This window comes from Chaetodon trifascialis, chromosome 17 (genome assembly GCF_039877785.1).
Source record: "Chaetodon trifascialis isolate fChaTrf1 chromosome 17, fChaTrf1.hap1, whole genome shotgun sequence".
Taxonomy (NCBI): Eukaryota; Metazoa; Chordata; class Actinopteri; order Chaetodontiformes; family Chaetodontidae; genus Chaetodon; species Chaetodon trifascialis.
Genome location: NC_092072.1, coordinates 15,085,218 through 15,101,264, shown reverse-complemented (window position 1 = coordinate 15,101,264; position 16,047 = coordinate 15,085,218). Strand labels below are relative to the sequence as shown.

At 42.9% G+C, this 16,047-nt stretch overlaps 1 protein-coding gene across 2 annotated transcripts in view; it reads right to left on the bottom strand.

Moving 5' to 3' along the window:
* rims3 (regulating synaptic membrane exocytosis 3) overlaps positions 1-13,033 on the bottom strand; it is a 34,089-nt gene extending 21,056 nt beyond the window's left edge. The window contains exons 1-2 of one of the 2 annotated variants that reach the window (XM_070984307.1): positions 12,834-13,033; positions 1,633-1,936 (exon numbers count right to left, since the gene is read on the bottom strand). In XM_070984307.1, coding sequence (XP_070840408.1) covers positions 1,633-1,897 — 265 coding nt within the window. In that variant the 5' untranslated portion in view covers positions 1,898-1,936; positions 12,834-13,033. The remainder of the gene's footprint in view (positions 1-1,632; positions 1,937-12,833) is intronic. The other variant, XM_070984308.1, reaches the window with a different exon arrangement.
* Between the last annotated feature and the right edge of the window lie 3,014 nt (positions 13,034-16,047).

Here is a 16,047-nt window from a genome sequence, read left to right as displayed (position 1 = left end):
GAAATAGGTTTTGGACTTTATGGTGTTACCTTTGACATTTTAGTAGTCTTTGTAGTGTGATTTCGTACTGCAACTAATGTTACTTTCACTACCTGTGGATTACTTTCTCAGTCAACCAATTAATCATTTAACCCATACTAAATATGATACAAATAGTAAAAAAAATGATCATCACATGTTCCCAGAACCCAATGTGACGTCCTCAAATGTCTTATTTTGTCTGATTAAGAGTCTGAAAACAAAAGATGTTCAGTTTAATATCACAGAAGGCAAAAACACTGCCAATATACGCACTGAAAAAGCAGAACAAGTGATTTTTTTGGTCATTTTGTCTTTAAAAATACTTAAGATATCACATTTTGGAAAAACGTATTTATATACAGCTCAAACTAAGGTAATGGTACATAAACTCAGGTATCCTACAGTACTCAGCCTGCTACATGATGCAGAAAACAACCACTCCTAGATGTTCTAATAAGACTCAACATTCTTGCAGAATAACACGCACATACTGTACAACCGCAAAGCAAGCAGAAAAACACAGACAGACACTGTTCTGACAAGGTTACAGTTCATCGTACTGGAAGGAGAAACACCATGTACTAAGAGGATGCGGAGAGACAAGTAATGCGTTTGTTACCGGCAGACAGAAGAATGAAGAAGGACTTTATGTGCACTGAAAAAGAGTTGCATCCCCTGCCCATCCTGGCCCAGCCTCTCAGCCTTTACCCAGCCTTGGTGTGTGACATGTTTTTCCCGTTTCCCACCAGGAGTGTGTGTGTTTGTGTTCAATGCTGAGGTGCAAAATGAGAAACACTTTTGTTGCAGCTGCACAATATCTGTAATTATACCCCACAGGACACATATAAGAACATAGTGTTGCTATCATTACTGCACAGCCACCATGCACAAGAGCTGCCACTGCTGCAAACCCACTTCAGAGTGCAGCACACAATAATGTTGAAGGCTTTTAAAAAGGGCTCATTACAATGATAATACCACAAAAGGTAAAGCCAGTGAGAGCTTGTTGAATAAGATATTAAAGGTATTCAAACCCCGGCAGTGCACCACCAAATGCCCTTTGGAGTGGATTATGCTAATGTTATTGTGCACACTCCAAAACAATCACTGTTCTGTTAGACCAGTGTTAGCGTCCGTGTAACTGTTTAACAGCAGCAGGAAAACATTTAATCACTTTAAAGGCATGTGGAATATTTGGAAATGCTAAAGCCAAGCCAGGTGGGTAAAGGTGATTAAATGCCTCAACTAGTAAAAATTCCATCTTCATTTGGAAAGCATTATGATTTGCAGCTTTCACTCGAAACTGAAATTTAAACAAAATATCCCCACAGACCACATATAAACAGACAGAAGAGGAAGGGGAAAAGGTGAGGAAAACTGTGGGAGCTGATAATTAGAAGAATGGAAGCAGGGAAGAACAGAAGTGGAAAGGGACTAAAGTCGCACTGAACTAGCTGAAATGGTGCAAACGGTAGAAAAATATGCTGGGATTGAGAGAAACTGATGATGAAAAGGGGGCTGGAGGGCGAAATGAAACTTTACTTGAACAAGTGGGGAAGCTCAATCTAAAGAGTTTACACCCAAAAGAAGCATTTCAAACTGTAAACTGACCTTGCTGGTTGAGCTGCTGTGTGCTCTTGCTCCACTGCGACAACCCCACAATGGCCACCATCTTGGCGCCCAGACTGGAGCGCCGCTTCTTGTTGCCAGCCAGTGACGTGGAGTCCGGGCCCCCGCTGCTGGGACTCTTCTCCAGGCTGTACATGGCCCCCGAGATGCTGGAGGAGCGCACCACGTTCCGGGCCGCCGCGCTCAGCCCGCTAAGGCCGCTCATCCCGCCCGGGCTGGGCACCTCCACGGAGCTGCTGAGCATCATGGTCCCGCTGGACTGAAGGGCCGGAAAGTTGGAGCAGGGCTGAGGAAGGAAGATAAAAGAGACGATAAGGTGTTTTGTGTCTTGATGCACAGAATAATAGCTTGTCTTACAGCTGCAGTGGCTCCCCGAGGCTGAAGGACACCGAGTTTGAATTTCAACCACAGTTTGGTTTTCAATTAAATTCCCCCACTTATTGTTGAGGCAGCAGAAATGACTTCCTGTCCCATAAAAGACAAATAAAAAGCGAAAAGCTCAGAAAAGTTTTTTTTTTCTTTATCTCCAATAGTTTTGCAAACTGAGAAAACAAAGAACACAAAGGTCAGCAGATGAGGACAGTGCAGATGGCAGCAGACTGTTCGAGTGAGTTAAGAAATATCTCCGGTCATACACACACACACACACACACACACACACACACACACACACACACACACACACACACACACACACACACACACACACACACACACACACACACACACACACACACAAATGTCAGGGCAGGCCTGCTGCTGAGGGGTGACCCTGTCAGCTGGTATTTGTCTCGTGTGTTTTTTTGGAAGCTCATTCTGTGTCTGACCTTAAACAGTGACAGATAATAAACTCTGCAGCTCAAGTCATCACTGGTTGGTTGAATCCTGAGAGGAAACCTGTGTGTGTGCGCGCACTCTGCTAAACTTTGCGATATCTAACTGATGCGCGTACAACTCTTTGGTTGCAAAGGTACAACTCTCACTCTTTTTCATCATAGTGGGAAAAGCACAGTTGTTACTAAAATCATTAATGATAGTTGAGGTCTATTCAAGTAAGTGATGACAGTGAAACTGACCCTGAGACTGAAGCTGCTAAATGGAGCCATCACTAATTGAATTGTTTGCACACGTGCTTCTCTTAATGTGACATGTCAAAATGTCTGCTGGAAATAAAAGGTTTATTGTCCTTCAACATCTCTGTCACGCCATATTTCTCTCCTCTCCTTTCCTTCTCTCCTTTCCTTTCCTCTCTCCTTACTTCAGAGCGATTACACTGAGGCTAAACCGACACCCCGAGGGAAAATTAAATATGTAGACGCACTGCGGCCAACACCGCTTTCACGTGCTTTCACACTCCTTTTTAATATTTCTCTTTCTTCACCTCTCCCCTTGCATGTAACTTCTGTTTCTACTTGCTTTCTCACTTGGTGAATCATTGGGACCCCTGCTATAATTTTTTTTTTGTTACACACAAAGTACAGCAATGCAGTCTTTTACTGTCTCACAACCCACTAAATAGGTGCCTCGCAAACTTTAGTTCAACTCAGGTGATTCATATGCTTCAGCAAACCAACGCAGTGTTGTATGCGTCATCATTGAACAGGGCTCAGAGTCTACAGCCATGGAAGCAGCTCTGTGATGGCACAGGCACACAGAATCTGAAAGCTCTGGCTGGAGGGTGACGTAGTGGAGTGAGTAGGGCCCACTACGGGGGCCAGGTCACAAACTCTCTCATATTACAGCTAAACAGTACGCTAAAATATGTTCCTAAAAACATCTGAGGTGAAGAAGAGGCAATGCATTGACAGAATCTTCAGCACTGCCTAGTTTGACTGTGGGATCTGATTTCAGCTGGATGGACTCAATTGCATAAAGTTGAGGAGGAGTCCTGATTCAGCTAATTCAGACACAGTGACCGGTCTCTCAACACGCCATTTCGCGTCCACCGTGCACAATGCTGCTGGATCTTCTGCTCTCCATAGAAATTACATAGGATCTGTTAATGGATCCAGCGTGTCTGCATCTTGAGGCTACAAACAGCAGTACTTTGAGCTAAATGCTCACATCAACATGCTAACAATTACAATGCCAAAATGCTTCTGTTTAGCAGGCATAATGTTTACCATGCTAATATTTGCTAATTAGCATTAGCATAAGTACAGGTTAAGGCTGATGGCAATGTTGTTCTTTTGGTCAGAAATCAAATTATTGAACATATTACAGATTCTGACCCGATGATGGTGCCGTAAAGAAAGTCATGGGATCTATCAAGTTTTTATATTACAATTCATCATTTTATTCCAATTCAAACATGAACATATGTACCTAATTTCATGACCATTGTTGAAACTTTTCAATTAAAACCGCAGAAAATCACAAATAAGTAGCATTTAGCATCTGGGCACCATAAATAATAGTTGCTGACATAGTCAAAGCAGTGGCCCTACCATCACTGCCAAATCTAGAACTTCTAACGTGACTAAAAGGCATCAGTTTTACATTCTGCACCACATATTCTTTATGCAACTTAAACACTCACTCCCATGACTGGAAACCATAAATAATACATATACAGTACAGTGAATTTGGAGCCTCAATTGCACTTCAGATGTCTCCATTAATCATCATCATGCTCCTGCTTTGTCACACCACCACAACCATGATGCTTCCAGTCCAAAAAATGTTGCTGACAGGCATTTTTTGCAGGGATGTATTGAGCATTACCACAGTAACCAAAGTGGGTGCTATTGAGGAACAATGAACTGATGTAGCAAAGGGCAAATTTTGGCATTTTGTAATGAAGCTCATAATAATAGCAACTAGGTGGAGGTGGAAGACTGCATGCTTTGTACAGGGCTATTGCAGTGACATTTGCTTGGACTGGAAAAGGGTACTGAGGGGAAAGAAAGAGCGAGGGGAGATGGGGGCTTGAAATCTGAAATGCAGGTGAGCCTGTATGCCCTTATTTTCATCCCCTCTCCTCTTCTCCCTCCCCCTCTTGCCCGCTCACCCTCTCTTTTCTATTCCAGCCCATGCGCACTTCTCTCTCAGGGGGGCCTCTGTATACTTTGAACACACAGCGAGCAGAGCAGGAGAAAATGAGGATAGGGGAGGGATGGAGAAGGCGTTGTGAGAGCCACGAGGACAGAGAAGAACAAGCGAGGCAGCGAACAGGGAGAGAAACGTGGGAGGAGAGGATGCTTCATAATGAATGGACACAGAAAAACACTGCGGGAAGCTGTGAGAAATAATGGAGTGAAAGGCAGAGACGGAGAATATGACACTGATAGTGACGATGACTGAGACATGCATCTACTCCTACTTTCCTCTTAATGATGAGATCCTCAGTCCTGTGTGTGCATGCGTGCGTGTGTGTGTGTGTGTATGGCTGAAGACATAGACCAAAGTGAAAAGCGTGAACTTAAATGTACTGTATATAATCTGTATATATGTTTTGCCCAGAGGACATCTACACTGACCAGTGACATTGGTACTGGTTTTAGTAGTGCAACATTAAGGATCTGTTTGGGGGTTACTTCTACTGTGCTTCCTTCTCTGAAGCAGAACATTTCTCAAGTTTTTTAAGAGTTTCTTATCTTGTCAGCTCCATATCTGATAAATCAAGCCACAGAAAAAATAAAATATCTTATGTGGAATGGGGCATGGAGTAACCTTGTCAGTTTTAAGACAAAAAGACACATATTAACTCTGGTTAAATTAAAAATATCCACACCTGCATATAGGAGTCTTTCAATGTGCAGTATCTGCAGTTGAAGATGACACCACATACCTGTCCTCACACAGTGTTTTGCTGGACCTGAAGGTGCAACCAGACCCCATCTATCTTCATCTCAGTGCCAGACAGCTCCCCTACCATATGTCTGTGCTCTTTTAACTTCTCATCTCAGAGCTCATTTATTTCTCCTCCCGTCAGCAAACCGACCCCTTCGACCCCGCTTTAAGCCCCTCCCCTGCACCCTGACACCACCCTTCACGTTTGTATGCATTCAACAAACCTGGTGGGCAGGTTTCTTAGAGATGTGAGAGTGGTATCGATCGAAAGTGAATGAGCATAAAGTGTAAAACTATTAATTAAGAATTCACAGATCATTCTTGGTAGATATCAATATGTCACAACTTTATGTCTCTTTAAAGCTGCTCTCTGGTATGAAGGCCACCATGCTAATGCCAGTCAGTTCATTAACCTACAAATTAGCTGCAAAGTAGATGATAAAGATATACTGTGGGTGTCTTGTTAGAAAACAAACACTAAAAAGCCAACGTGAGTCATGTTCATCATGAATCACCAACGAACTGTTATTATTCATTGGTTTTATCCTTTTCTAATTTATTTTTACTTATTGCCTGCACTTATTGCTTTTGCTTCTGCATGTTACTTTTTCTAATTGATTAGAGGTTTTTTGTTGTTGCTGTTGTTGTTGTTTAGTTTTCTATTGAATTAGTCTGTTTTCATGTGTCTGCCAAGTCTTTCTGGCTGTTGCAAGCCAGATTTCCCACATGGGACAGTAGAGAGTAAACAGCTGAATTGCGGCTAAATTAACAGGAAAAAAAAGTCTATCAGCAGCATGCTGTTGGTAAGTAAAATGTCATGAGGCATTTAAATTCAAAACAATAAGCATTTTATTTGACTGACTATTGAATTGCCATGTGTGGTTATTTGAACGCCGACCACCACAAGGTAGTGTGTCACTCTTTGGTAAAACAAACTGAATGAAAAAAGCATATGCACACTCAAATCTGTGCAAATATAAGTGAGCTTTGCTGTTAAGTCCAATAGCGGGTGTGCAGTGTATTTTTTTCTCTCTATGTTTGAATTTGATTTAAAAAATAAATAAATGAAATTAAAAGACATGACAGTATTTTTTATTTAATTATGGAGCTAGCCAATTGTGGTTCCCTCACTTATCCCAGCTAACTGGTATCAAAGTCTGAACTGTAGGATACAGCAATGTAATGCAATGCACACATTAAAAAGGATTTGATCAGCAAAAGCTGAAAAAAATGTAAATCTCTGTTCTCTAAGTGCAGAAGAAAAAATATACAGATGACCAAGGACCTGGTTTGAAAAGTTAAAATTGGGGTAATTGAGCGTATTGCAGTATGTTAGATGCATCTACAGTATTTAGAACAGCATTACATCACACACGTGTTGTATACATGCAATTTGCAGTTGAGTGAAAAACAGCTAGAATTAAATTCATGAACAATCACACCGGCAGTGCACAAGGACAGGCAGGAGCTGTAATGCACTTCCTGTTGAGGCTGCCATGGAAACTTCCCAGGTGATACTATATGTGTCGGCCCGGTGCCGGCTGCCGTTGTGTGCCTGGTGTCGTGTGTGGCTGATGTATCCCTCTGATCATGAGGGGTCTCTTAAGGTGAGAAAACAGAAGGCTGGTTCTGCAGCCACACACACACACACACACACACACACACACACACACAGACAGTGTAAGAGTGCCAGGCTGTGGGACGAGTGAGAGCCAAATGGATCACACACAAAATCACACACAGAGAAACCCAGTGTAGTGCAAACACACATATGCTGCACTGAATGTACGTGCCAGAACGTGTCGGAAGAAAGAGCTGAAATACTGAATGACAAGGGGCATTGACACTGGTGTCTTGGCTTGCAGACTTGAATTAACATCCAAATCTTCTGTAAAACACTCTGCTGACACAGATTTGATTTCTCCAGTATCACACTGACCGAGGGAAGCAGTGTATCAGAAGCGAATTGACCACATGCAGTCAAAGCACCATTAAATATTCACAAATTTCCCATTTCACACTTTGCAGAGCAATATTATGCCTTGTGCACACACACACACAAATCTGAATCAAGCACTAACAGCCATGAAATGAACAGAAAAAGGAGTTCATAAGCAGCTTTCGTTTTGCCTCTCCCATTGGCCCAATCAAATTTTTATCCAATAAAATCTTTAATGAGGTGAGTCAATGAGTCACTCCCTTTACATCACCTTGTGACAGCGGACATAAATTCGATCTGTCACACCGTGTTTTCACACAAATTGCCTGAATCATGTTGAATCAGCCATGGCAGGGAAGCAAAGGTTTAGATTTTCTCTATCAGGGCTACAATTAAAGGGTCAGATTAGCCTGTCAGACATTGTATTAAAGGTTATGTAGCATTGAAATGCTAAATCGAAGCGTACAGCACACATCTGTGACCAGTAACAGCAGTTGTACTCATGTATAAGCCATTACATCTTCTCATAACCCAAATAACAATCAACTCTGTCTCTTATTTAAAGGTACACTGTGGGGTTTTTGACCATCAGCCATAATCTTGTAATCTTGGTTGCAATGAGCTTGGTATTAATTTACATGAATAAATACTTCAAGGATTGAGGAAGGAACATGGTATATTACAACCTGGGTACTATTTTCATAGTTTTGGCTGTACTAGCGGTCCAGAGAGTATTGTACTCAGAGATCTGTCCAGCAACATTTCTACATTAAAATCTGACAATGTGACAAACACGAGTGTTCAGACAATAAGACAACAAGCTAACAATTTAGCTACATTATGCGAACCACTTACTCTGGTGATAAAACCAAAAGGGAGTCCACCAGTAATGTTAGCAGTAATCCACTGCTCATAAAACCTGGAAGTCAGTCTGTAAACTGCGAGAGATTTCTCCAGCTGTGAGTTGGAGCAGCCATTTTTACCGCTCACCACCTCCAAACCAGTTTGGCTGACCTGGGGATTTTGTTTGAAACCCGTTAGATCATTCGACTGTGCATGTTTCTTATCCTTCTGAACCATCTCTTTAGAAACTTTTCCAACAAATTTTCCACAATTAACTTGGTGAGCTCACTGATTGAAGGCCAAAACAATGTAAATAAAGTAAACTCTAATATATTGAATTGTGACAGAGCTGCATCACTGCAGGCTGTCTCTGCACCATACTGCACATAACAATAGGTGAGCTGAGGTAGTCTTATCCCATCACCTCCTTTCTGTTCATAGGATGCTAGTTCATGAGGTAGACATACAGAAAACACAATTACATGAAAATACTTTTTGGCATCAAGCCACATCGATAACCATCAAATCACTACCCTGTAGTATCATTTCAAATGTCCCTTCACTCATCCCCTGCTTCCCCCCATGTTCCCCGCTAATCCCTCCACAGCTGAGCTAGCAATACAATGTTTTCGTCTCAGCAGTGAATCAAATACCTTGTCCAGGATTTGAGCCAGCAGCCTTTTAGAGAAGTAAGACCTCTCTCATATCATCACTTATCACTCCATAGCAGTCTCACCAGCTCACAGGGTTTCTCTCTGCACACCACCAGTGGGAATCTGGTGTGAAAATGAGACACACTATGTCACTGTGTTATCTTCTTCTCTCCCTACAGTGACACAGACTAAACAAACTGCCTCTAATCGTTAGATTTAGTTTCTTCAAATTGCAAAAAGTTGTTTTTGTGTGAAGCTTCCTGACTTCTTCCCTCGCTGCACTCAGGAGGTTGACCCTAAACCTCCTCTTGCTCTCGTCTCTCGTGATCTGCCCGGCACTGAGCCATTCTCTTTGCGCCCTCTTCTCCTTTTCATCAGCATCAAAAGACGGATGGCAAAGTTACTCCATCAGCAGCAGGGGGACGGAGAGCTAGCAGAGAATAGAAAAATAAAAAGGCGGAGTGGCTGGACTGAAAGGAAAGTGGGTTAAGAGGGGCGTGATGGATGAGGCTGGGAGCTTTCCTGACTCATGACCTGCTTTCTCTGGTGACTAATGTGGTCAGTGACATCTCTCTCACTCCCCCCACCCCATCTCTCCACCCCACCTGGGATTCTGGTGGCCAGCCCAGGGTGGAGCAGCACACAGGCTCTCACTCCCACTTACCACGTCTGGATCACCAAGTCCCAGCTTAGACAGCGTGGGTTGTGTGTGGTGCCGAGGTGGGGGCTACAACGGGCCTTTGGGGTCAACCAAAGCGTGCCTCCCTGTCTTATTTACTGCTAAAGCTCTGGAAGGGACGTGTGCACTGGAACGTAGAGAGACCCCGCGGGAGGACAAGATAAGAGCTGTATATTTATCTCTCTCCCCGCTTATGTTTTTAAGACTTCTATCACGAGCTTTTAATCCATTTCTCTCCCATCTTCCTTTTATATGTGACCTCATTTTTGGGTTGCTTGCAGGTTCAAGTATTAGGCCAATCTGTCAGACTGACAGTCTTTTAGCACAATGGGATATTAGTTCGTCAGTGTTATTAGCCAAAAATATAATGAATTTCAGGGACTGTGAATCACAATACGTAATTAAGTTGTCTAAATGAAAAACAAAAAACAATAATTAGTGATTGCAAGGTCTGCAGATTGCAAATGCAACTCAGTTTAAATTCTCATTACTGTGCAGTCCAGTGAGAGGAACACAAACTACACAAATGGACAATTACAATGCAATGATCTTAATATAGTTACAGATATTGTGACATGGCGAAAGGTCTTCTTATTATTGTCATATCTCTTAAATACAATTTCAGTCGCAATAAATGCAGTTTGATTGCATAGCTGATGGACGATCATGACCTAAATAATCTTAATGTGTGATCGTATAATGCAGCTCTGCAGTAATGTGCAAGAACTCCTCTTACAATCGTGCTGCATCAGTGGCTTGTGTGAGGGTTTTGTGTTTTAGGTTGTATAAATATAGCATAAGTCAATAAATAATTAATTTCCAGCAGGCTTAACTACATATAAAGAGCTACAAACACACTGCCATGTTTATATTTTGTTACACACATTTTCAGCAGGAAGCACAGAAGACATTTGTCTCCTAGACAGGTGTTATGTTAGCAAGCCAGTACTCTTATGATAGAGGTCACCTTTGGGCCTGCAGCAGACTCAAACACATATCAGGTGTTGAGCGGAATTGATTTTCTTGGTTCTGTTGTTGCAGAGTCCTTGTATAGCTCAGAAAAAGTTCAGTGGCGTTCAACTGGATGATCAGCTGACACTGTGTAAAATACAAACTTCAAAGAAATGTAGGTCAAAATCTACATCCGTGTGTGTTGAGCGTGAGTGTGCAAAATAATCTCACACAAGACTGTAGTGTCTCATTAGCAGGTCCGGTTTGAAGTGGGAAGTGAGGCACAATAACCACTCACTGATAGCCAATCGCAGCTACTCTCTTTGATGATGCACACCAGTTGGCTGGTGAATTGTGCCTTACAGATGGTTGTCTACAAGTGTACACAGACACATAAGCTGCATCAACAAACACACTGAAGTCTGCTCATGACTACAGAAGTGTCTATTCTGGATATTTTCACTTCATTTTCTTTCAAAGAAGACCAGGACTGGCAGGGCCTGCTACAGATCTGAAGTGTGGTCAGATGTGTCAGCGCATATGTGTGTGTGTGTGTGTGTGTGTGTGTGTGCTGCGCTGGACGTTGCCTTTGCCCTTTCCAGCTATCAATTTTGAAAAGTGAGTGTGTTTGTGTGTGAGCAGAGACTCTTTGATGGAGGATGATACAGTGCACAACAGTCAGGCTGGCCTTTTGAGTAGCCAGTTCTGAAACACGCGCACACACACACACACACACACACACACACACACACACACACATACACACACACACACACACACACACACACACTCGGTGCATATGTCAGAAGAACAAGGTTTTTCCCGCCCTCTGAACTTGTGAGCCACACATCTCAATTCTGCTCGGCAGCCACGCCCATCCAAATCTGACACACATACATGAATACTCATGTCATGGGCTGCGTGCCACAGCTGTTTGAGGACAAAATCATGAGTTGACAGACTTTTTTCCCTCTTGCTTTTGTGCTAATATAGAATGCAGAATTTGTGGAAAATCTCTTCTACATTTCAATGTCTGAGTTTGTAAATGGAGTTATAGAAACACGGTTTTCCACAGCGCTGGGCTGAGTCTCTTCCAGCTTTTACTGTCTCAATGGATTACTCAGAGGATCAGGTTTGAGTCAGGCACGGATTTCAAGAGTTAAGCAGGAGGATAATTATTCCCTTTCTCCTTAAAACGGGCCAAGGAGGGCCTGCTCCTTCAGGCCCAGTTAATGTACTCACTCCACGCTTCACACTCTGAATTTAACACGAACAACTGCACATGTCAGAAATGTCAAACAGCTTTCAGATTGTTCTTAGCAAGATTTAGAGAAAGGCACGCGCACTGGAGCCCCATCACGTGTCTCTGCCCCCATCCACAGGTGAGGGACACAGTTTGAGATGAGATCTGGAAATTGTTGTGTTCGCGCGCGCGCGTGTGTGTGTGTGTGTGTGTGAAGCCATCTGACATAATCTCGCACCTCAGCATGCACTTGGCCTGACCTGAGTGTTGGCAGAGGACAGGCATCTGAAAATATGTTTATTCTCTTCCCCACACTCCCTCCCTCCCCCCTCGCCCTCACTCGCATGCGCTCACACATACAAACACACGCAAAAAGAGGTTCCAGTGCATGGCTGGCTTATCCTGAGACACCTACATGCGTTTGACCCCATGCAACCGTGCCTCACATCACCTGCAGAGCAAAGCTGACCTCTGACATGGTTGCCCTTACACAGCTTAATCAATACAGGCAATTAGTTTCTTGTTTCTTCAGCAGCATTGTTACAAATCCAAGCAGAACATCTTTAAATGTCCAAACACAACAGGCTATTCAGAAGTTTTACTCATTGGTTCCACTCTTTGCAACTGAAAGAATAAAAGCAGACATAAATGAGTATTTAGGTCACATTGAAATCTGCAGCCTTAATGTGCATTATCTTGTCCACATCATCTCATATGATCACATCAATCCCGTTAGGCGGTTAATGAGATTGAAGTAGGAGAAGGTATAAAACTGTAAGCTGTAAGCGCATCTTGGCATTGCTGGGCTTATAATGCTACAAAGGTGAGAGTGGAAAAGAAGAAAGCAAGTCTCCTCAGCTGATGCTAATCATCTAATCTAGTGCACTCTGCCTCTACAACAGGCCTGCACATTATAACAATAAACACAAAAAATCAGATGACAGCGCCCCGTTTGAGGCAATCATCCGCTCTGATATTAATTGCATTATTCGCAGTATCAGTCCGCTGGCGCTATCACTCTGCCCTGTGCGGAAATTGGGCGCTGGGAGCCCTGCAATTAAAAACGAATAAAGAGGCACTTACCACTTACAGCAAGGAGCGGCGAACGCAAGGTGCGGGGTCGGAAGTTGTCAAATAATTGTTTGCTTCTGTCGTATGTGTAAGAATGTCATCGTTTGGGTTTTATTTTTGCAGTGCTGGTGTGCAGACGGCGGTGCGCTGGACGGTTTCTCCGCTCAGTGCTGCTGGTCACACGGCATCCAAGGCGCGGTGAGAGACGCGCTGCTGTGGAGAGAGGAGAGGAGAGGAGAGGAGGGGGAGAGGGAGAGGGAGGGAGGGGGAGAGGAGAGGAGAAACGAGATGAAGCGGCGTGGCAAACAGCGACAACGTGTGGTTTTGTGAGAGAAGTGTGATTAAACGCTGAGGAGCCGATGGTTCACATCACCAGGCTGATTGCGTGAAAAAGCCTGCAAAAACAGCAGGGACGACTCCACAGAAGCTACCTGTAGGTCAGGCACAACAGAGGTGAGGTGAGGTGTCCAAAGGGCAAAAAAAATAAATAAATAAATAAAAATGTTGTAGGCCCCTATTGGCCCTTTGTGGTAATTCAAACACATGCATCACATAGCATTAAAAAGTGAAAGATGGCGTATGCATGCTCATATGGGTTGTTAAAGGAGCTGTTTGACATTATAGGGAAACAAGCTTAATCTGCAAGAAAAAAAAAACAGTTATTTCAGGTTTAATTATTATTTCATACAAAACCCAAAGTGTGAAAAGAAAGAGTTGCAGGTGTTGTGCAGTGGCAAATCCATGGTGACCTCAAGACTCCAGGAAGTAAGTGCGAAGCAAACTTGCAGTTAATTAAATCACCACAAACCTGCCTGCTGCCTGCTGATTATTAGCATAATAATATTACTGATGTGCTAAAGGTATAATATTTCTTATGTTCATCAGAGGACCTGAAGCCATCTCATCCAAATATCTCATCAGAGAGTTTTACAGCCAGGGTCTTCAGGGCAAGTAAAACAGCTGCTTTTGTTGTGCAACCAAGAATAATTCAGGAAGCAGTGCTGCTGCTGCAGAGCTTCACAGACAGGATATGCCATTTTTTTAATGTGTTCATCCTTTTCTGAATTTTAAGAAACTCGGCTTGCTTGAGAAAAGTCATGCATCACATTATTGCTGTCATACATTGTTGTTGCTCGATCTGCGCTGCATCACCACACGAAAGTCATGTAACTTTGAAGAAAAAATAAAAGATACTAAAACATACTCAAAATTTGTGTTAAGTATGGAAAAATGTGCAAAATACAGTCTTTTGCAGTTTGATGCAGAATGCATAAAGACTGTGTTTTTCATGTTTCCCCATCTGCTGAGGGATCATGCAGCACTGTCCACATGCATAGATGAAATCAATGTAATGTAATGACATGTAGCATAATTTTCTGCCCAGGCGCTTGGTGCCACTTCAGGTCAAACGACCCAGGCCTCACCCACTCTGGTCTCAAACACATAAATTCTCTGCACCGACAGTATTTACTCACTACAGTGTGTTATTTCTGTCAGTGTGTGGAGGTGCACTAATACGAACCCATAAACATCTGCAGTACAGAAACTGAGGTCCAGAACCTTGCAGGTAAAATATGTGCCACTCAGTCTCCCATGTGGCGAACCACTCAAATAGGCATAAATCACAGGCCTTGGATCAATGCCCTGTTTCTTATAGCCAAGCTGCTGTGGCACAACACAATCAATTCTTGTTCTCTGCAGCAACAGTGAGGAGAGTCGACTGGAATCAGCCCCCATCAAACATTAATACCAGCACTGAATCCGAATCAGCTCATTGGCATTCTGTAGACAGAGGGGATTCAAGCAGTGGTAACAGCATCTGTTGCTGTCATCAGCCGACGTAGTGACCGCAATCGCTGTGTAATAGCAATGAACACTGCGTGCATTTAGGTAGTGTGTGTCATTGAAAAATGTTGATCTGAAGAAGACAGCCAGTGAGGGGAGGAATTTGAATAGCTGCAAGGAGAAGTCATAATTCAAAGGACTGATCCGTTCAGAGCTCTGACACACACACGCGGGTACAGTACACAGTCTAAGCAGGGAATTAACAAGACAGACAGCCCCTATTGCCCCTGTGTGAATGCTAAATGTATTAGAGCACCATATACAGTGCATGTGTGGTCCGTGTTGCTGGAGTCAGGTCACAGTCAATTGAATCCCAGTATACATCGTGGTCATGTGACCGGGTTTGTGTAAGCTATTCCACAGGAGGGTGGGGCAGGTTGCTGATTAAAGCAGGAGGAGGGGGAGGAGGAGTGTGTGCAGTGTATGACAGGTGTGTATAAGTGTGTTTGTGCGTTCATTTCAACTCAAGTGTCATCTCTCAAAATCCAGGCTGGGATCTCCTGGGAATACTGATCAATCCTCAGGGGGGGAGGAGGAGGGAGTGACTGCATTCGTAAGTGATTTTCCTCACTATTAAACAGAAATGAGTGAAATTTAATCATTTCTTTAATATGATGCATCTTGTACCATAACCTTATAGAGGTCTTAATGCACTCCAGAGTGATTAATTGTCTCCAATAAAAGCATTCAGTGTCTGGCTGTGTGTGCGCAGGCATCCACAGACTCATCCCTCATCTTTAATATTGCTCTGATCCCACTCTGTGCAGCTCATGCATACATTACATAAACACAGGCAAGCTGGCAATTTGATACACAACAGTTAGTGATTAAATCTGCTTATTTGCTGTTGGGGAAACAGGGACTCACGAGTGCTCATATTTCTCAGTTAGAATTATTTAAGAGTCACCGGATGGCAATTTAAACAAGTCTCACTGAAGTGAGCGTGCAAGTGCCTTTTCATGAGATAGTCTCTTCTTCAATCGTTCATTAATCTGTTGAATTATTTATGTATTATCTGCTACCAGGGGGTGGGTGGGAGGTTAGTGCTGACAGACTGCAAAGTAGGAGAGAAAATTACTATGTTGCACCCTGTTGCTGGCAGTCAGTGCTTTTACTTCAGTAAAAGTAGCCTACTAATACTGATCAAGTCCTACATTTGTACATATGTAAGTATAATATGCACAATATACCTGCATAAATGGATGAATGAAATGGAAATGCATGAAAAGGAAATACTTAAATAAAGCACAAATACCCCAAATTTGTGCTGTATTTAAGAAAATCTACTTACTGTAGCTACCTGCTATGACTGCTGGCAGTTAAGTGTAAAATTGTATTATGCACAATGCCTTTGACCTGGCTACGCAGATATTAACTTTGG